The sequence below is a fragment of the Nyctereutes procyonoides genome, unplaced genomic scaffold, assembly GCF_905146905.1.
Source record: "Nyctereutes procyonoides isolate TBG_1078 unplaced genomic scaffold, NYPRO_anot_genome, whole genome shotgun sequence".
Lineage (NCBI taxonomy): Eukaryota > Metazoa > Chordata > Mammalia > Carnivora > Canidae > Nyctereutes > Nyctereutes procyonoides.
Genome location: NW_026575025.1, coordinates 8,614,360 through 8,636,838, shown reverse-complemented (window position 1 = coordinate 8,636,838; position 22,479 = coordinate 8,614,360). Strand labels below are relative to the sequence as shown.

Here is a 22,479-nt window from a genome sequence, read left to right as displayed (position 1 = left end):
AGGTCAAAGAAACCTGAGAGTTGTTCTCCAGGGTAATTTGCACACACCTGCAAGCCCTTCCTGGGGAAACAAGTGGTGGCAGGGTGGGGTGGAGACCAGAGAGAGCTTCCCTTGCAGAGTGGGCCTCAGAAAACAGAGCGACAGCCTTTGGAGGAAATGTACGAGTCCCCACCATAATCATTCCCCTAGCGCCTGCTGAACGAAGTCATAGGCTACTGAGGAAATCTTAAAGCCATAAAGACACGGGTGAAGACCATTTGCAGTGGGAAGAAGGCACCAGAAAAAATTCTCTAGTCCACAGAAGAGGCAGGGACACATTCTGGGCCCCAAATATTAGAGATCCCTACCACTAAAGCAAGGTCAGTGAGACCTAGGGACTCGTCAGCTGCCTAAGACAAGCTAACCCAAAACAGTAGCATTTCTCCCTGCCGTCCTGTCCAGCAGGCCTTCAGTGACAGCTGCAGTCGGCTTGTATAGAACAAGCTAGTGTGGGAGGAGACTTTGTCAGGCAAGGGAGCAAGCTTAAAGGGAAGAACTTTAGCTTAAGTGTAAGCTAAAGGGTGACTTGGAGAAAACTGTGGCAAACCAGCCCTAACTATAAATACAAAGTAACTTGAGACACATTTGAAGTATGTAAGGCACTGAGGGAAATCATCACAGCACACCTAGCTCAATTACTGATCCTAGATTGATTTAAAACCCACACTAAAGATCTGGAGAAAAAGAGATGTGTTCATTCCAGAAATAATGTTTACATTGGTTTCTACTACCCTACACAACTTGTCCACCTTTCAACCAAAATTTGCAAGACAGACAAGATAAAAAGAATCCCAGAAAACTCATGAACACGAGTAGTCAATAGAACTACATTTAAAAGTACTGGAACTGTCTGACAGGTAATTTAAAATAACTCTCATTAATATCTTAAAGGATTGTGGGGAAAATAGTATGTGAACAGGTGGGGAATTTTAGCAGAGAGTTGGAAGATCATATGAATATGCTAGAACTAAAAACTAAAAACCATAGCAGAAATGAAGAATGTCTATGGGCTTATTGGTGAACTTGGCCATAGTCCAGGAAAGAATACAGGACGTGAGAAATTACCCACACTGAACCATAAAGAGTTAAACCAAAAAGACTTGATTGGTGAGCTTCAAGGGTCTAGAAGTAATGACATACCACAGGGAACAAGGACGAGTGCTCAGATCTTAGTTTCTCACCCCATTCTCCAGGGAAGGGAACCAGGGCTCCTTAGAGAAGGGCAAGAGGAGCATACAGCATTGTGTGGTACAAAAATAAGTATAAAAAACCTTACAAAAGCCCACAATGTGAGTGGCAGGAGTTATGTCAGAGGAACACAGGAGCCAGCTTGAAAGAGCTTTCATGGCCAAAGCTGATTTGCACAGTCAACAACAGCATAATAATTTGTACAGTAAAATAAAGCACTGTTGTCTTATAACCCAAAGTCCAAAAATATTCATTAGTTCATACCGATACAAATAAATGGAGGAGAAGAGACAAATCTCCCCTGCAGAAGAATTTCAAATAGTTTGGTAGATGCTCCCTCCTCAAGGAAGAACAACAGAACTGTCCATTCTTTTCAGTGTGGACTGCACACCATGACTTCCTTCCAAAGAGGTCTTATGAAAGATAAGAAAAAGAGCAACTTGACAGTGACTCTGACAGACACTTCCTCAGCCAGATCATCAAAGTGACTAGCAAGTGATAAGTTGTGTTGACAGCTTATAGTCTTGTCAGTGAAGTCTGAGTAACTCTCACAGCCAAGAGGAGGCCGAGGAGACATGACAACTAAATGCGGTATCTTAGGTGGGATTCTGAAATGGAGAAAGGACTTTAGGTAAAAACTAAGGAAATCTGAATAAAGTGTAGATTTAATGTACCAGCATTGGTTTATTGATCGTGACATATATTTATAGTACTAATGTAAGATGTTAATGGGAAACTGGGTGTCAGTTATGTGGGAATGCTCTGTACTACCTTTGGAGTTTTTCTGTCAATCTGAAATGGTTCTAATAGAAATAGACATAGCATTTAGACAGAAACCCAGTGAGGATACAGAAGACCGGAACAGCAGTGGTAGCCTGCTTGACATAAGTGATACTTGCAGAGCCTTCCCTGGCTATGTCAGGGTGCACAGTCTTTTCAAATGCACACAGAACTTTTATCAGGGTAGACCAGACTCTCAGCCATCAAACAAACCGTAACGACTTAAAATAATTTAATCATGCACAGTATTCAGACCATAATGGGTTTAAACTAGAAATCAGTAATAAAGATTGTTGGAATATCCCCAAATATTTGGAAATGAAGCAACACACTTCTAAATAATCCCAGTGTCAAAGAGGAAACGACAAAAGAGAAATGAGAAAATATTTTGAACTAATAGATAAATGAGATAGGGCATGTCAGAACTTGTGGGATGTAGTGAAAGTAGTAGAGGCAAAGTTAGAGCATTAAATGTTTATATTACAAAAGGAAGACAGAAAAAGAAAAAAAGGAAGACCAAGTTTTGTGTCTGTGACCTAAGCTCCCACCTTAAGGAAAAGCAGATAAAACCCAAAGTGAACAGAAGGAAGGAAATAATAAAGATAAGAACAGAAATCCAAGAGATTGAGGAGGGAAAAAAAATAATACAGAAAATCAGTGAGACCTAAAAGCTGTTTCTTTGAAAAGATCAATAAAGTTAGTAAATCTCTAGCCAGATTAAGAAATGTAGATGTAGAAAAGATACACATTACAAATTACAAGAATAAAAGAAGGGATATAACTGCATTCCTACAGACATTAAAAGAATAATAAGAGAATATTGTAAACAACTTGATGAACTATTTCAGCAGTTTAGATGATGTGGACAGCTTCCTTAAAGGAGTAGTACTGCCAAAGCTCACTCCAAAAAACAATAGCTAGGATAAACAGTCCTAGACCTATTAAATTTATTTATTTATTTTAAAGATTTATTTATTTATTCATGAGAGACACAGAGAGAAAGAGAGGCAGAGACATAGGCAAAGGGAGAAGCAGGCTCTTCACAGGAACCCGATGTGGGATCACTCAATTCCGGATCCCAGGGTCACAACCTGAGCCAAAAGCAGCCGCCCAACCACTGAGCCACCCAGGCATCCCTATTAAAGAAATTTAATTCCTATTTAAAAGCTTCTAACAGGCGCCGGGGTGGCTCAGTCAGTTAAGCATCTGCCTTTGGCTCAGGTCATGATTTCAGGGTCCTGGGATTGAGCCCCATGTCCAGCTCCCTGCTCAGTGGGGAGTCACTTTTCCCTCTGCTTCTCGTGTTCCCCCTGCTTGTGTGCTCACTCTCTCTCTGGCCACCTAGGCTCCCGAATAAGTAAAGTCTTTTTTTTTTTTAATTTTTATTTATTTATGATAGTCACACAGAGAGAGAGAGAGATAGAGGCAGAGACACAGGCAGAGGGAGAAGCAGGCTCCATGCACCGGGAGCCCGACGTGGGATTCGATCCTGGATCTCCAGGATCGTGCCCTGGGCCAAAGGCAGGCGCCAAACCGCTGCGCCACCCAGAGATCCCAGTAAAGTCTTTTTTTAAAAAAAATAGTCTGGGACACCTGGGTGGCTCAGCAGTTGAGCATCTGCCTTTGGCTCAGGGCATGATCCCAGGGTCTGGGATTGAGTCCCACATCGGGCTCCTTGCAGGGAGCCTGCTTCTCCCTCTGCCTATGTCTCTGCCTCTCTCTATATATATCTCTCATGAATAAGTAAATAAAACCCTAAAAAATAAATGAGTCTTGGGGACGCTTGGGGTGCCTCAGTTGGTTAAGTGTCTGCCTTCAGCTCAGGTCATGATCCCAGGGTCAGTCTCCCATGTCTCAGTGGGAGTTGGCTTCTCCCTCTGCACCATTCTTCCTACCCCCGTGTTCTCTGTCTCAAATAAGTAAATAAGATAGTTGACAGTTTTTTACAAAACCAAATATAATCCAGCAGTTTGGCTCGTTGATACTCACTGAATGGAGTTGAAAACTGATGTTCACACAAAAACCTGCATGTGAATTTTTATGGCAGTTTTATCCACACTTGTCAAAACTTGGAAGCAACCAAGATGTTCTTCAGTAGGTGAGCAGACACACTGTGGTATATCCAGACAAATATTACTCAGTGCTAAAATGAATGAGCTGTCAAGCCTTCAAAAGACATGAAAGAGCCTTGAAATGTATATTACTAAGCGAAAGAAGCCAACGCAAAGGCTACAAACAGAATGATTCTAACTGAATGACTTTCAGGAAAAGGCGGAAGTATGGAGACCTTGAAAAGATCAGGAATTGGCAGTGGGAAGATGAGTAGGCAGAGAGCACAGAGGAGTTTTAGGGCAATAAAAATAGTATGAGACCATGGTGATGGATGTGTGTCATTATACATTTGGGTAAATCCCTGGAATGTACCACACCAAAAATGAACCATGGTGGTAAAGTATATACTTTGGGTGATTGTGTTGTGTCAGTGTGGGTTCAATGATTGAAACGGGTGTACCATTCTGGGGGGTGAGGGGGTTGATAATGAGGAAGGCCATGCACGTGTGGGGGCAATCTCTGTACCTTTCTCTCCATTTTGCTATGAATTTAAAACCGCTCTATAGGAACTTTCCAGAACGCTCGGTGAGACGCGGAGGAGCGGCGGCTGCCGGAGCTGCGCCCAGCAACGCGTTCCTTCCCGCTCCCCCACACCGGCTTCGGCCCTCTCACCGGCTGTAGAAAATGGTGAAAGAAACCACTTACTATGATGTTTTGGGGGTCAAATCCAATGCCACCCAGGAGGAATTGAAAAAGGCTTACAGAAAACTGGCCTTGAAGTACCACCCTGATAAGAATCCAAATGAAGGAGAGAAGTTTAAACAGATTTCTCAAGCTTATGAAGTGCTCTCTGATGCTAAGAAAAGGGAATTATATGACAAAGGAGGAGAACAGGCAATTAAAGAAGGTGGAGCTGGTGGTGGTTTTGGCTCCCCCATGGACATCTTTGATATGTTTTTTGGAGGAGGAGGCAGGATGCAGAGAGAACGGAGAGGTAAAAATGTTGTACATCAGCTCTCAGTAACCTTAGAAGATCTATATAATGGCGCAACAAGAAAACTAGCTCTGCAAAAGAATGTGATTTGCGATAAATGTGAAGGACGAGGTGGTAAGAAAGGGAGCAGTCGAATGTTGTCCCAATTGCCGAGGTACTGGAATGCAAATAAGAATTCATTAGATTGTGTGCATGGAGTGCCAGAGCCATGGGGAACGGATCAGTCCTAAAGATAGATGTAAAAGCTGCAACGGAAGGAAGATAGTTCGAGAGAAGAAGATTCTAGAAGTGCATATTGACAAAGGCATGAAAGATGGCCAGAAGATAACATTCCATGGTGAGGGAGACCAAGAACCAGGACTGGAACCAGGAGATATTATCATTGTTTTAGATCAGAAGGACCATGCTGTTTTTACTCGACGAGGAGAAGATCTTTTCATGTGTATGGATATACAGCTGGTTGAAGCCCTGTGTGGCTTTCAAAAGCCAATATCTACTCTTGACAACCGAACCATCGTCATCACCTCTCATCCAGGTCAGATTGTCAAGCATGGGGATATCAAGCGTGTGCTAAATGAAGGCATGCCAATTTATCGTAGACCATATGAGAAGGGTCGCCTAATCATCGAATTTAAGGTAAACTTCCCTGAGAACGGCTTTCTCTCTCCTGATAAACTTTCTTTGCTGGAAAAACTCCTAACTGAGAGGAAGGAAGTAGAAGAGACTGATGAAATGGACCAGGTAGAACTTGTGGACTTTGATCCCAATCAGGAGAGACGGCGCCATTACAATGGGGAAGCATATGAGGATGATGAACATCATCCTAGGGGTGGTGTTCAGTGTCAGACTTCTTAATGGGGCCGGTGAATAACACTGCTGCTGGCATTTTATATGCAGTAGTGGATGAGTGAAGGACTATAATCATAGATCACTACTTGCTATTGTTTTTGTTTTAATATTCAACTATAGTAGTGTTTTTAAAGTTAAATGAAGAATAAACTCAAATATAAAAGCTCTGACTTTGCCCTGTATGTATGATGACTTCAGTGTGCAAGATAAGTTTAATACTGTAAAAACTACTTTTAAAAAATCTCCCCTAGCGTTTGTTAGGCCATACCTTGTAATTGATTGCAGCTCTATGTATATGAAACAGTTCAGACTGAAATGCTAGGTGTATGTATTGACTTCAGTGTATGACCCTTAATTGTTAAGCTATGAAGTTAAAACTTGTGTTTAATTGGCAATCAGACAAAGAATTTATTAATTTGTAGAGAAGTGTTGGTCTGTAGTTACGTTAAGTAGGATTCATTGTGATGCCTCTGCATTTTATTGCTTCAACTGTTACTTGAAGATGGCATGCTATGTAATTTGGCCTGTGGTATCAGTGATAGAAAGGATACCTCTCTAAAGAAGTGGTTTATCATATGCTGCTGCTTGAGGGCTTGCACTTAATAGAATTGCATTCCCTTCTGTGCCATCTTTTTTTTTTTTAATATATATATGTATATATATAATCAGTCCTGGTTACACTTTTTTTTCCTTCTCTTTGGACCATGATAAACTTCAGAGTAGTGACTTCAGGAGCCAGGGTAACTTAGAGTGAAGAGACATTTACGTGGAGAAGTTAATTTGCATGTATGAGACAGGAAGGTGTCTTCTAGGTATGTGACAGGCTTACTTTAAACCATTTAACTTATGCTCCGAAGTAACTGTAATTTCATGTTGGTAGTATAGCAAATTATGATGAATAGCTTTAATTGTTTGTTTAAAAGTCATGTTCTCAAGCTTAAATCTGGAATCACAATTAAGCAATTGAAATGTATGAATGTCTCCTTAATATACTGATTACAAAGCAAAAAAAATAAATAAATAAAACCGCTCTATAAAAATAAAGTCTTACACAAAATCAATCAGCATAACTCATATTAACAGATTAAAGAAGAAAAACCATGTGGTCATTTCAGTAAATTCCTTTATGATAAAAATCTGTTAATTAGAGTGGAAGGGACCCTGGAAACTGATAAAGCCCCCTTAAAAAAAAATCCATAGCTGACACCATTCGTAATAATCAGAGACTGAAATGATATACCCAAAAATCAAAGAAACATGGCAAGGCAAGGATGTTCACCATTGCCAGTCCCAGACAGCCTTGTGTGGGAGGTCTCAGCCAGCACAGTAAGACAGGAGAGGAAGATAGAAAACTGAATCTGTTGGCAGAAGTCAGAATTGTCTTCGTAGAAAATCCTAAAGAATGTACCAAAAAACCTCTCCTAGAACTGATAAGTAAATTTAGCAAAATTGCAAGATACAAGGTCAATATTCAAAAATTAGTCACATCTCTTTATAATAACAATAGCATCTGAAATTTGGGATTTTTATGAAATACCATTTACTATAACAGAAGACACTTAGACATGTATCTGTGTACAAAATATGTGCAGGATTTAATGCTGAAAACCACTCAATATTGATGAATTCACAAACTGCCCAAATAAATGGAGAGAAATACTGTGTTCATGGATTAGAAAATTCAATATTGTTGGCTTTTGATTGATTGATTGATTCTCCTCAAAGTGATCTGGAATGTCCGTATAATTCCAATAAAATCAAAGCAGGAGTTTTTGTAGAAATTAACAAGCGTAATTCAAAAACTTAATGGAAATTGAAAGCAAAGTAGCCACAACAATTTTGAAAGAGAAAAGCAAAATTGTAGTACTGGCACTCTCTGATTTAAAGCTGCAGTAGTCAGAACAGTGTGGGATTAGCAAAAGGATAGACACAGAGTTCACTGGAACAAAATACGAGTCCAGAAGCAGGCCCACACAGTATATGGTCAATTGGTTTTTAACAGAGATGTGGAAACAAGTCGGTGCAGAAGAGCTAGCCTTTTCAACAAATGGTGTTAGAAGATCCATCTGCAAAAAAAATGGATGAGGACGCCTTGATATGTACCTTGCATATTATGCAAAATTTAACTCAAAATGGATCATAGGACTAAATGTAAATCCCAGAACTATAATGTTCTGGGAGAAGATCAGTGGCCTGTGTTAGGCGGAGATTTCTTAGATGCATCACCAAAGTCCAATCGGTAAAAGAAAAGTTGACAATGCAGAATCCATAAAATGCTCTTTAAAGGACTCTGTTGTGGGGCACCTAGGTGACTCCATTGATTGACTATCTAGCTCTTGATTTCAGCTCTTGACTTCAGCTCTGGTTGTGATCTCAGGGATTAAGCTCTGCATTCTGCGTCATCTGGCTCTATGCTTAGTATTAGTAGGGAATCTGAGGATTTCTCTCTCTCTGCCCCTTCCCCCCACTGGAACTCTATCTTGTTCTCTCTCTCTCTCTCTCAAATAAATAAATCTTTACAAAAAACAAAGAAAAAAGACAACTCTTGTGAAAATAAAAAGGCAAGCCACAGGCTGTCAGAGAATATTTACAAATTGTGTGTCTGAGAAAGGACTTACATCCAAATATATAAAGAACACTCAAAGTTTCAGTAACAAGAAAAACAATCTGGTTTTTAAGGTCAAAAGATTTGAGCGGAACTTAATAAGTAAAATGTGTTTGTATAGCAAATAAATACATGACAAAGGACTGTCCATTGTCATTACTGAAATTTAAGTTGAAACCATATTGAGATACCACTATGTACCTTTTGAATGATTTGTATTTGTTTCCTGTGGCTGCTGTTAACAAATTGCCACAAACTGTGGCTTAAAACAGCAGAAATTATTCTCACACAGTGAATGCTAGAACTCCAAGATCAAGGTGTCAGCAGTGCTACACTGCATCCAGGAGCACTAAGCAGACACTCATCCTTAACCTCTTCCACCGTCTAGTGGCCATTGGCATTTTTTGGTTATGGCCACCTTGCTCCATCTTTACATCAGCTTCTCTGCTGTGTGTCTGTGTCTCTCTCCTCTTATGAGGGCATTTGGTATGTCATTTAGGGGCTGTCTGGGTAATCCAGGATAATCTCAAGATCCTTATTTAATTACATATTCAATTAAGGTAACATTCATAGGCTCTGGGGATTAGTGTGTAGACATAATCTTTTGGGAGGGGGCACCGTTCTGCCCACTGTACAGCACAACCATAAATACTCAGTGCTGGTGCCAGTGGAGAACATCTGAAGTCTCACATGTTGGTCTTGGGAGTGCAAAGTCATATAACCACTTTATAGAAATATTTGGCAATTCTTACAAAGTTAAGCAGACATTTTTTTTGTATTAGCCAACAATCTCTTAGATACTGTTACAAGTAAAATGTGTCACACAAAATGTAAGTGAATGTTTATGTCATCTTTATTCATAATCACACAAAACTAAACAACCCACAGTGTCCTTAAACTGGTAAATGGATAAAGAAGCTGTGGTTTATCTGTAGTGGATTGCTATTCAGCAGTAAAAAGGAATGGACTCTGATACGTAAAACATGCATTATTTCTTGTGCCTTTCCAAATTTAACATAGTTCTACATGGAAGTATCAACATGGTTTTTGTTTTGGAATCGGCAAATTCTTAACATGCATTTGGAAGAATGAAAATGTGAGGCTAGCCAAGAGATTTTGAGCAATACCAATGATTAAGTCACCTCCTGCATATTACAGTCACATTATTGTTGTAATAAATGTGGCAATGTGGGGATCCCTGGGTGGCACAGCGGTTTAGCGCCTGCCTTTGGCCCAGGGCGTGATCCTGGAGACCCGGGATCGAATCCCACGTCAGGCTCCCGGTGCATGGAGCCTGCTTCTCCCTCTGCCTGTGTCTCTGTCTCTCTCTCTCTCTCTCTGACTATCATAAATAAATAAAAATTTAAAAAAAATGTGGCGATGTGATACCAGTGCAAGTCTTATTAAACGCTGTGGATGTTGGCTGTAGCACCTAAGTCAGGGCTGGTACAGAAGTTGATGCTCACCAAGTATTTATTAAATGTGAACAAAGTTTCCATGAATGCTTAAGGAATTTTAGTATGCTTTTTCACATTAGCGGGGAAATGGGAATTTTCTATAAATGTGGTTTGGAAAGTGATCACCATTTGAGAAAAAGTACTGTATCTATACCTGTTCTGTGTAAAAAATAAATTCCAAATGAGTTAAAATACTGGAGGAAAAATATATTAAAAAATCCTAGAATTATGGGCTTGTAAAGAACTTTTAAAGCATGGCTCCAAGTACAAAAGCTATAATAAAAATGTATTTGGCCACACCAGTTATTTACTAAAACCCCTAAACGTTTAAAGAAAAAAAACACCAAAACAAAAATCCTTTCCTTTCCTCTTTTGCATTCTGTTGAAGTTCTGAATGCTGCTACAGGCAGCTGTGAGTGAGAAGTGGCATGTATGTGTGGAATACCTTGAAATAATACCTTTCAAGGAATACCTTGAAATGAAGAGTCCTAATAACGGCTCTTGGGTGTTAGTTGGGTGCCAGGCAACATTGTCAGCCCTCTGCGTAAGCGCGCCCCTCATGGTGGGCCTGGGAGAGACCATGTAGAGGCTCCCCATATCCACAGTAGAATACACAGCTGGTGGGGAGGAAGCAGGGCTGGGCTCTAGTTTGCATTCATGTCCAACTGGCACTCCACTCTCAGGTCTGTCTCTTCACTTGAACTGCAGGCCCATGTTCATAGGCCCCTGACCTCCTGAGGTCCTTCCTCCTCCCATTTCGAGACCCCTTGGCCCACATGCTCACTAAGGCCCATTGGGATTGGGCATCTCATTCTACTTATAATTGCTTTCCTGTAAAGAGTAGATTATAATGATTGAGCTTTATGTGGTAGAGTGACTTACACTTTTTAAGTAGGAAGCAATGTTGGTTTCCCAAGAAAAACTATATGGAACAAATATAGGCCTGTTGGTTATCAACATCCCAAATGGCACATAGTATAGTATGCCCTATAATTCAGGGATCAAATCTCCTTTTGCTTCCCAGATTTTCTGGTAGAGACCTGCTTTAGTATAATGGGTATAAAGAGCTTAGAAGGTTTGGGAGAATGGGAAGAAATCACATGTAATTTCTCTCCTGACACAGTAGGCCTGTGGATTTCAGGTCCTGTTGCTGCTTCCCAGCAAGCTTGTATTACACCCTCTTCCTATCTCTCCAGAAATATTGATATAATCATTTATGTAGTTATAATGTGTCTATCTACATGCTGATAGGGATGAAATTATAATAAAATTAACTTGCTTTGTTTCAAGATTTGAAGGCCATATAGAGATCTGCCCACCAGGCATGAGTCATTCAGCTTGTTCGGTCAACAAGAGTGTTCTAGAAGCTATCCGAGGAAGACTTGGATCTTTTCATGAACTCCTGCTTGAGCCACCCAAGGTAGGGCAGCTGCCTTAAGCATGGCCGGGTCATGGCTGGCCAGGTCAATAATTTGGTTCAAAGAATTAATAGAAAATATATGAACCTTGTGGGTAATAGAATGGGCTACAACCAACATGTACAAACTAGCCCTTCCAGTTGTTTTTATCATTTTTGAGCTAGTTTTTAATTTGCTTTTGTCTATAGTGTCTGCATTGATGAATGAGGTAAAATTAAAATTAGGCAAAATATTTATCTACTTAGGAAACTCAGCTTTTTGTTCTTTCTTTTTATGAATCCTGGGTACTTTTATGCCAACAAAATAAAGTTATCTTCTCATAGTGTGTTATTTTCACCTTTGAGGTAGTCAGTCTTTTAGGAACTGATCTCTGACACTGAGTTGCCTTATTTAGAGTTGGAGTGGTGTATCAGTCTAATGGGCAGGTATCTTATTTAAGGACAAGTCGGCTGAGCCTGACTTGGAGTGCTAGTTTTTCCATCAGGAGCCATCCACATGCTAATCCAACAGTGACTTTAATCTGGCAGTCTGCTCTGAGCACAGATGATAGACAGTGAGGCCCCACAAAAGATAGTTATTCACAGGCTGTTCTGCTGCTGCTCCCCAGGATTGGTGTAGGGATTTAGATAGGGTAAGAAGCTCTTCCTTTGAGAGTCTCTGTTGAACACTTGGCTGTGAGAGGTCCCCTGCCAGCACCAGTTCTCATGCTTTCCTTTTTCCTCTGTCCCGTGTCATCACAACCAGTGGCCTAGCTGTTGTAGTGCGTGTCTCTGTAGCATCTGCTGTGCATGGTATTAGGAATTTAAGATACTAGTTTCTCCCTTCCACAGTAGATGCTTTATGTGTTTTTTTGGCATTTGTGGAGGGGGACCATAGAATAACTTATGTCCATGATGCAGGGCATCTAGGTTAGCTTCTAGACGGCCTCTTCAGACAGCCGGTGCTACCCTGCCTGTGTTGTGCAGTTTTGTCTGTGTTCAGCCAGTTCTGGGTGTGGGCCAGCGTGTTTGGCATTCACTCTCAGGCACAGTGCCTCAGCTGGTATTTCATAGTTAGAGTCAGTGGCATCCTTCATGGCAGACATGAGAAATAGAATGGGAGAGTAAGGAAAGAGAAAGAAAGTATTTATTTAGATGAAGAGAGAATATCCCAGGTGGAAATTGGAGGTGGGAGAAGGAGCCATGAGAGAAGAGGATGTGTGAGGAGGTGCTCCAGCCTGTGTCTTCATGGCCTGCCTGTTTCTTTCTAGGTGGACAAAAAGGCAACACCTAGTGTGGATTCTTAGCCACACTAGGTGGGTTGTTCTTGGCCCTGATTCAAAAGCAAGGCAGTCTCTCGTTTGGGTTTCTTGTCTTCTGCTAGGAGTCTGTGAGTTCAGTTTGTATGTAGTTTTACCACATGATGTGGTATATGTGTAGGTTCCTGAAACCTTTTAACATGTCTGTTAATTGGAGGTGCCTTGCATGGAATACAAGGGGGAGCCTTCCAATTCCATTAAAGCCTTGAGAGGAGCAGGCAGGGGCATGGGGAAAGGTCAGGCTCACTGCTGGGTTAGAATTTGCCACCTTTTCCTGTCAAACCTGTGAAATTCTGAAGTGTCCTGTATCTGTCTTCTGTGATTTAAAGTATAGAGACTCCCTTTTATTATGGGCAAGAACAAGTTTGAAGTTGATCCTGTTTCAGGATCATGATCCAGAAGCAACTTCTGAGTTTGCATTTTTCTCACGGATTTTGCAAAGATTGAGAATTGTGTTCCAAACCACTTGTAACTTGTCTTAGTTCCAGGATTTCTGGTTAGGTTTGGAATATTGCACTTTTTCTCCCCATGAACTTCTGCAGCTTCCTGCTCTCTTCCTCTGGCAGTTGGAATGTTGAAGCAGGGGGATACCTGATCTCCTGTGGAATTTCTAGTCCTGGGGAATTCCTTGATTCCCCCTCTTGGTTATTTCATCATATCTTGAAGATCTCAAAAGCAGCTTTGGATTTTCCTTCAGATGTGGAACTCGGGCCACATGATTTGCAGGGTTAGTTTACCTAGTGTTACGTATTAGTACACACCTCTCCACCCGTTTGGTTTCTTACGGAACTGGATTTGATTGGAAAGCTTTTTCTTCCTCAGAAAAGTGTGATGAAGACTACGTGGGGTGTGCTGGACCCTCCGGTGGGAAATACCCGATTGAATGTGATCAGGTTGATATCCAGCCTCCTTCAGACAAACACCAGCAGTATCAATGGGGACCTCATGGAGCTGAATAGCATTGGGGTTATATTGGTAAGATTTCCCCCAAATGATAGTTTAATTTGCCCGTGATGTTTTATGGACAACTGAAGTTAAAATCTCACAAATTTACATACGTGTCTGTGACTCTTGTTTTGAGCGCAAATGGTCTTTTACATAGTTTTTGCCTTGAGTTTATCGTCAGTTTCTAATGCTTTTAAGTTTTCCGTATTTATTATTTCAAAGATGATTAAGACATAGACTTCTTCAAGAAGCTCAGGTTGGCACAGATGGATCGAGTATAGCCCTCTTCCTGAGGGGGTCATGTTAGCAATAAATGACTGCTGTTACAGCATCATTCTTTGGTCCTAATTAGCAAAGGGACAAGTGTTTATAGTATTTCCACTGACCTAGATCTGTATAATGTATCTGTATGTGATCTTGTGATTTGAGTCCAGACCCTTCCTTGATACACACAGCTTTGGGTCTGCTTGTTAGTGGAGGCAGCAAGGGGAGCTCAGGGGTTATCTGGACTTCCCCGACCCTTAAGTCCCCCCGTTCCAAGGTTTGTGTTTAGAATTTGGAGGCCCAGCTCTCGTACCCGTGCTTGCCCGGTCTGTCCTGCCACCCCACAGCACAGGAGGCACCACGGCTAACACAGGTTTCATAAGACATCTGGTCATACCGTACATTTGGGTGGGTTTGGTTTTCATACTACATGAAAGAAAAGCATGGTACTGTGCACTTTAAATGCATTGCTCGTGTGATGCTGGGTATAAATGTCTGTGTGAGAGAGAGGATCTATTTTGCAGATTGTGCCCAGAGAAGGGGATACATTCTATGGCTAATAAGTGGTGGAGCCAAGATTTGAATTCACATTTAGTTTCAAACCAGTGCTTGCTTTATCAACCACACTGTTATGCCACCTGGTGTCTTTAGTTATTTTTAGTTATATTTCACCTTTGGGTTAAATCATGGCAGTTATAGGGATAGAAAGCAGGAACATGTTGGAGCAATATAAAACATTAAAGGATCACAGTCTCTTTGGTGAACTTAACTGTTGTCCTCTGAGGTAGGGTATTTTTGTTTGCTCTACCTTCTGTCTGATATATAAACTCTACTCCTGTCCCTGAAGTCGTCAATTACTGGCCTCTAATCTTACTGATAGTAAGTGTACAACTATTGTTAATTTGCTAATTCATTCCATCCTTAATCTTTAGAACCACTTTTGAGTCACAACAAATTTGATAAAACTCCTAAATGGGTCGTTAGTCATTACAGTTTTATTTTGAATTTAGATAACCAGACTCAAAGAATGTTCTGAATATATACTTGATGCATTTTGTGCTTTTAGGAATTGTCTTTCCTTTTTGTGGTACTATCAACTTTTCAAGCAATCTGGAAAACCCATGTACTTTCAGGAGGTCCACATGTCATTGCTTCTCAGACCCCTCTTGCTTTGCTCCATTCACTGATAGTTACAGGAGTTTCAGATGCCTGAGTGGTTATAACTGAGTGGTTATTGACACTAGGGTGTGAGTACCTTGAGATTGGAGACTGTCTCCGTATTGCACCTAGCACCATGCCCTGCACAAAAGCCATCAGTAAATATTTGTTGAATCAAACAAAGTAAGTAAAAGTCTTAAAATTTTATTGGAAAAGTGTCGGAAGTTTACTGAACTTACTAATACCTGTGTCAGTTGCCTGGAAAATATAAGAAGATACTCTCTCATTGGGGAACTTACCATTGCCTTCCCGTTTTCATTGTTGTTTATACTAGATTCCATGCAAATGCTGGCATGTTGAAGGAGCAAACATCATGCTACTTTGTCTAGTGGCATTTCAAACCCCTTTTAAAATAAACTCGTGTTCTTTTTAATTATTCCTATTGGACTAAGAACATATCGTTTTTATTTTATTAAATCACTGTTCTGGAAATGTATTAAAATAGTGGATTTAAACATCCTAGTAACTGGATAAAAGAAAGCCTTGTTTTTCTTTTTTGTAGGACATGTTCTTCAAATACACATGGAATAACTTTTTACATACACAAGTGGAAATCTGTATTGCACTGATCCTTGCAAGTCCTTTTGAAAATACAGAAAATAGCACAATTACTGATCAAGACTCCAGTGGTGACAATTTGTTACTAAAACATGTAAGTGTACTGGGCTGGTTTCTACCTCTCCTCGTTATAGCATTCTCCCACTTCAGCATGAAATGAAGTGGAGTTTAAGGGCAGGGAGTTAAATCTCAGAGTCCAAGGGGATCCCTGGGTGACTCAGCGGTTTAGCGCCTGCCTTCGGCCCAGGGTGTGATCCTGGAGACCCAGGATCGAGTCCCACATTGGGCTACCTGCATGGAGCCTGCATCTCCCTCTGCCTGTGTCTCTGCCTCTCTTTCTCTCTCCCCCTGTCTCTCATGAATCAATAAATAAAATCTTTTAAATAAATAAATCTCAGAGTCCAAATATTTAACTCCTGTGTTCTTCACGCTGTTGGCCAGTGATTCTATAAATCACATCCTGGAAGAAGTCTAAGCGGCCTCCTTATTTGGTAAAAACAATTGAGTTGAAGATTTAGAACTTTTTTGGAGATTAAAAGACCTATAAGAATTTAGAAAAAAAAAAGAATTTAGAGAGTGCAGAAAGTGTTTGGACAGCTGTTTGGCGTACCAGTTTTAATTTGTGGGCTGAACTCAGGACAGAAGGGTAGCAGAAGTGGGCTCCGTGCAGCGTTGTGAGGACCTCTTCTGTGAGTCTGTTTCCTTTCGTTAAATAGGTGATTTCATTAAGGCAGTCTTCACATTTCTTTTTGCTCTCAAGTTCTGTGGTTGTATCAGATTGCCTAGCTCACAGTGGGTTACTGCCAAACCTGGGAGGTGGGAGAGGCTAGCCCTCTGGAGTAACAAAAGGGAAAGACCACCGACGCTGGGTAAAGCTAGCAGCATACGTGCCGAAGCATAGATAGCCCGTGGCGCCCATGTGCAGTCGGAACGCAGTAACCATAGTCACTCCCTGTGCAGGAGCAAGTGTTCCTCATGTTTCAAAAGTACAAGTATTGCTGTGGATTCTGTGCTGCATTTTTGCCAGGGCGTAACCTTCTTTATTCCTTTTAAATTTGGGTCAGGCTCTATTTCCGAGCTCAATTTTCATGGCTAATAAAACATGGCTTTGCTTTAGGTCAGCTACTTGCCAGAAGCGGTACTTGAAATGTTTCTTGCTTCTCAGTCGCTATACTGTTGAAGGTGTGGATCCAGTCTTGAATCCCTGTAGTGTTCTGACGGCCTTGAGTAAATTTATTATCACGTTGCATATGATATAGCCAATAATTCACAACTAGCTTTAGCTTGCTGGGTAATACATATCACTGTTCTATTTGAATTGAGTTCTGTTTCACTTTAAATTTTTGGCAGTTGGACATTTATATACATGTTAACTGGAATATTCCTTTTTATTCAGCTTTTTCAAAAATGTCAGCTAATAGAACGGATACTTGATGCCTGGGAAATGAATGAGAAGAAACAGTAAGTACACTGTTTTCCTATAGAAATTCAGTGTGATTTTTAATTTGAAGAAACTATCTGCCTTACCTTAGAGAACAGTGAAAATAATGATGTGATACAGGCCACTCTATGGTTATAAATAGTTCTCTCAGGACTTCCGGATTATTTATCATAGCAGATCTTTTTCTAACAATTTTTAGATTGCCTGGTCTTTCTACCTCTCTTGAGGGGGAACCCAGGGGCTGGCTGCTTTTGAAACTTCCTGGTCCTATTTGAATAGCTGTTTTTCTGGCAGGAGTGAGAAGTCTAAAGAAAAAAGTCATAAAGTCAAGTCCTCCTTGACGATGCTTTAACTTAGCAGGTTTGTCCCTTTTACCCCCCGGACTCACTGGAAAGAGTCCCTTTGTGCATGGGAGGAGAATGTCGGGGGAATTGCCTAGTGTTTTTTGTTTAGAAAATTTCCATTAGCTGATTGACAAGATTACTTGGAGTATTGACACATGTAAGCAGCTTTGCCTATAGATTTTTTTTTCTTTCTTGTGCCTGTGAGGCTTTTATGCCATCCCATAGATTCTGAGGTAGATAGGGTACGTTTGGGAGACACTCTCAGGCCACGCTTCTTGCATTTGTTTTCTAAATCAGGTTTGTTGAGGTATAATCCTCAATAAAGTGAAAGCTCATCCTTTTTTGGTATACATTTCTAGGAACTCTGATGAATGCATGCAGTTGTGTAAGCACCTCGGTCAGGCACAGCTTATTTCCATCAGCCTAAAAAGCTATCCATGTGCCTTTATAAGTGAACCTATGCCAGGGGTTTTCTTGCTCTGTGTATCTGTTCCAATTCCTCTTGTGGACTCTAGGAGAGACCTAGGAACTAAAGGGATGTGTCAGTTTTATTTTGTAAGGTTTGTTTTAAAAGTGCTCCCAAGCACTGGTGGGGCTCTAATGACTCTGTGGTAAACCTGATTGAATTTGAATGTAGCAGGGGGCTCATCTCAGTAGACTTCAGGTACATTCTTTCAAATGGATCTCCTTTGGGGGTGCTGTGTGTGGCTAGGTCGACATCTCTGGTTATGTGTTTGATCCTTTGTTAGCCCCATGTGCTCTATTTCCCCCTGAGCTCCATCTTCTGGAGGTTCAACTATTAATAGTGCCCGATTTGGGGGCTCCTGACCAGAGTTTTTCTAATGTTTCCTTGCCCCAGGAGCCTAAAGAATATCGATAGCCTTGGGGCAAAACATTGGCAGGTGGGCATTTGTTTTTACTCACGCGCTTGTGGGAGCATGGTACAGTAGTAACTGACTGAGAAGGTGCATGAGAGGAACACTGGGGTCTTGGGATCTTATTGTGAAACCAGAAGAGCCTCTTAGCAACTCATTTGAGATCAACTCAGTGCCTCTGACCCTTAGCTGTCCTGACCCTCTATGATGATTAGCAGATATTCTTCCCCCCCACACATAGGCAAGCCTTCAAGTGTAGTATGGGTTGTTTTTTTTTTAGCAGCTCCTGAAAGGTTCTCCCTTTAAACAAAAATCTGTTCAGTTTGTTGCCTCCTATCTGCAAGCAAAAGTCTGTTGTTTCATAGAATTTAAAGCCCTGGCACTTTATAAATAGGCAGAGAAATCACAGCAGTGTGAAAAGTTTATCTAAATGGGCAGATTTGGGGGGCGCCAGGGTGGCACAGTTGGTGGAACATTCAACTCATAGTTTCACTCAGGTTGTGATCTCGGGGTGGTGGGATCAAGCTCCACATTGGGCTCTGCGGTCAGTGAAGAGTCTGCTTGAGATTCTCTCCCTCTCCTGTGGCCCTCCCCAGTCTCATAAGTAAGTAACTAAATAAATAAATAAATCTATCTTAAATAAATAAATGGATGGATTTGAGATGCCTGTGTGGCTCAGTCAGTTAAGCCTCCAACTCTTGATTTCAGCCAGGTCCTGATCTCAGGGTCATAGGATCAAGTGCTTCATGCTGGGGGTGGAGCCTGTTTAAGATTCTCTCTCTCCCTCTCCCCTCCCCCTCTATCCCCAAATAGGTAGGTAAGTAGGTAGATTTAGTGAAGATGGGTCCTGGGTGGGAAGGGTATACCCTAAGTGGGGGGAAGGGATAGGGACTCATTGATGTACATGTGAGTACTTGGCCCCCAAGTGCAGTGCGGGCCAAATACCAACTGACTGACTACCTCATATTGGCCAAATCTCAAAATCAGCCACTATTTTAACTTGAGAAATGCCACTGGTAGGCAATTATGTTGTTAATTGAATTGATGTGATGAAGATTTGATGTCTTTTAGCACAATTCTCACCTTAATGTTCCTACAGTCTTTTTAAAGTCTGAAAAATAGTTTCACGTAAAGAAACTATACGAAGGAAAGTCACAGAAACTTAGGCATCAGTGAATGGGCTTCTTTTCTAATCTTTTTAAAAGTAATTTGTAATTGAAGATCACTGATTGGTTTGTGTATAGAATAAACCTTGCCCATTGTGACCACCATGTGGTCCTTGAGCAGAGCATTTCTGCCACCCCCACCCCTGCCTGACCTTGTGACTCTGGCACCTCCTTTTCTGTCCATTCTCATCTTTAGGGCCTCAGATTTTAGAACGATTATTCCAGCTCACTGTACTTACCAAGCTGCTTCATCACTCTATCCGATCAGGAGTCTGAGTATTTTGTCCTTTCCCCCTGTCAGGGCTGAGGGAGGCAGACGGCATGGCTACATGGGACACCTGACAAGGATAGCTAACTGTATTGTGCACAGCACTGATAAGGGCCCCAACAGTGTGTTAGTCCAGCAGCTTATCAAAGGTAAGTGGTTTATGAAAATTTAATTATGTTTTTGTTGGATTGGAGAAAGGATTTAAGGGTAAATGGAAATGTTCATGGCATTTTTTTAAATAGCAGTCTACGGAGTTTTCTGTATACTTGGCAAATTATCTGGAAATTTGAATGAAGTTCTCGAGAATATGTTTGAGCAGTGTCATTCTTTGCTGTATGTCTGTAGTCCTTTTAGTAGGTATTGGCAGGCTCGGCCAAGTTAACTTCTCTCTCTTTCTTCTCTCTTCTCTCTTCTCTCTTCTTTCTCTGTCAGAGCCTGCTCAGTACACTGCTCTGGTGTGCATGAGGTCCCCATAGGCTGACAGTTGAGTCACTTGAGCTATGATCACACTTGCTTTTTATTTTCTTCTGAAAGCCCCTGCATTGCCTGTGGATTGAGTTCCTTTAGCTGGGATACTGAAACATTTATCCACATGTTTGACATCTCTCTCTTACTAAGATGAGGGAAAATGGACCTTAAAGGATGCTTTCTATACCAGTATTTAAATGTAATCAGTCCAAGGTTGCTGGGAAGAAAATGCAGATGCCTTTTACTAGTGCCCAGGCTGTGAGTCTGTCTCCTCTAAACCAAGAGCCCTAAGATCTCTGTGGACTCTGGGGTTTGGACCAGTCCTGTGACTTACTGTGAGTGTGAAAATCTTTAACCTCTGTGGTACCAAATTCGTCCAGATTCAACTTGCTAAAACTGGATGTTGTTTCCCGGTCTATCCTTCTATTTGTCTTTAAAGAATATCTGTGTGTTTGAGAGGTTAACCTGTCGAGCACATACTGAAAGAGTTGCTCCAAGTGAGGGAGCAATTGGGGCTTGCCCTCCCGTAATTTTGCTTCTTGAGAGAGGTACAAGCCAGACCATCACAGTTGATGCTCTTACCAAGGAGAAATGGCCATGTGTGTGATATGTTCTTTAGATTAGGCTTTGTTTTACAGAAACTGCTTACCAGGTAATGGGGGAGGTACACATACGCATGTGTGTTGAAACCATTTGTCAGAGGATAACTCTAGGAAGGCCTCCAAGATTATAGCCAGGGTTTCTTTTTCTCAGAAGCATTTGCCTTTTCCTTTCTTTTCCTCTCCTCTCCTCTCCTCTCTCCTCTCCTCTCCTCTCCTCTCCTCTCCTCTCCTCTCCTCTCCTCTCCTCTCTTTTCTTTTTTCTTTTCTTTTCTTTTCTTTTCTTTTCTTTTCTTTTCTTTTCTTTTCTTTTCTTTTCTTTTCTTTTCTTTTCTTTTCTTTTCTTTTCTTTCTTTTCTGGTTCTCTATAGAGGCACCTGGGTGGCTCATTCAGTTAAGTGTATGCCTTTCTGCTCTGGTCATGATTTCAGGGTCCTGGATTGAGCCCTGCATTGGGCTCCCTGCTCAGCAAGGAGTGTACTTCTCCCTCTGTCTCTCCTCCTTGCTTGTGCTCGCTCACTCACTCTCTCTGTCTCTCTCTTGCTCTCTCAAATAAAATATTTTAAAATAAATAAAATTTCTCTAGAAGGTAGAATTTCACTATTGCCTATGTATCTAGAGGCTGGCCAGTGGGCACAGACATCTAGGAAACAGCAGACTGGGTTCCATGGAGCATTCACTGGCTAGATGCCAATCATGGTATCTGATGAGTGTATAGGAGCTTGCATTGGTAGCATTTCCTAAACTTGAATGATCATGGAAGAAGAAGGCTTTTCCTCCTACCTTAAAGACCTGCTAACTCCTCAGAAGTTTGTTAGAAACACATTTTCCAGGTTTAGTTTTTACCAAAAGATTTTTAAAAGCTTGTTAAATTCACAGAGCTGCTTAGCACCCTTGGCATCAAGCATGAGCCATTTTGGGGGTGGTTCTAGTTCCTGAAATTCCTGGGGCTCTTGCTGCAAGGCTTTATAACTCTGTTTCTCTAAGAGTCGGTGCTCAGATGATGGGACATGTTTGCCTTTGATGGACCGATTGGGTGGCACTCTCTTATATGTCCTGTTTATGTGTCTGTGTGCAGGTCACTAGAGTGACAATGCCTTTTTTTCTTTCTCCCTCTGCAGACCTTCCAGACACAATCAGGGAGCGATGGGAGGCGTTCTGCGCAAGCTCCTTGGGAGAAACTAACAAGAGGAACACGGTAGATCTAGTAGGTTTTACCAGGTCACATTTCTGTGACCCCAGTGCTCTCAGCCTTTGCCTGCTTATTCAGAAAAAGATGCAAGATCTTTCGTTTATCTTGGTAATTTGGGGCCAAGGATAAGTTCATGTTTCTTTGCCTGGAAGAGAGGTCAGTGTTCATCCTATTCTTGATTACTTGTCTAGTCAGCTCCTAATTCCTGCCTGGGTTGAATCAGAGGGTACAGAGAGGCCACTGTCTCTACATTCCCGCCTCCACAGTGCCCTGTTCCCTAAGCACCTCAACAAAACCACTGCTAACCTACTCTGTTGGCTTCGTTGCTTTATGCCTCAGATAAGCCTGGTTGGTTAGAATCCTCAGGACACCTTTGGATGTTTTCTAACTTTACTGAGTTGAGTTTACCTTCATTTTAAATTGTTCCCAGGGTGAGGGCGTGGGGTGGGATTTTGTAGGTGA

The 22,479-nt window shown here is 41.4% G+C and overlaps 1 protein-coding gene and 1 pseudogene across 14 annotated transcripts in view; both read left to right on the top strand.

The window, feature by feature from the left end:
* PPP6R3 (protein phosphatase 6 regulatory subunit 3) overlaps positions 1 to 22,479 on the top strand; it is a 150,619-nt gene that overhangs the window by 87,278 nt on the left and 40,862 nt on the right. For all 14 annotated transcript variants that reach the window (XM_055314472.1, XM_055314465.1, XM_055314454.1 and 11 more), the window contains 6 exons: positions 11,255 to 11,384; positions 13,502 to 13,654; positions 15,609 to 15,758; positions 17,061 to 17,125; positions 19,792 to 19,907; positions 21,947 to 22,032. In XM_055314472.1, coding sequence (XP_055170447.1) covers positions 11,255 to 11,384; positions 13,502 to 13,654; positions 15,609 to 15,758; positions 17,061 to 17,125; positions 19,792 to 19,907; positions 21,947 to 22,032 — 700 coding nt within the window. The remainder of the gene's footprint in view (positions 1 to 11,254; positions 11,385 to 13,501; positions 13,655 to 15,608; positions 15,759 to 17,060; positions 17,126 to 19,791; positions 19,908 to 21,946; positions 22,033 to 22,479) is intronic.
* LOC129502715 (dnaJ homolog subfamily A member 1-like) lies at positions 4,652 to 6,521 on the top strand (annotated as a pseudogene).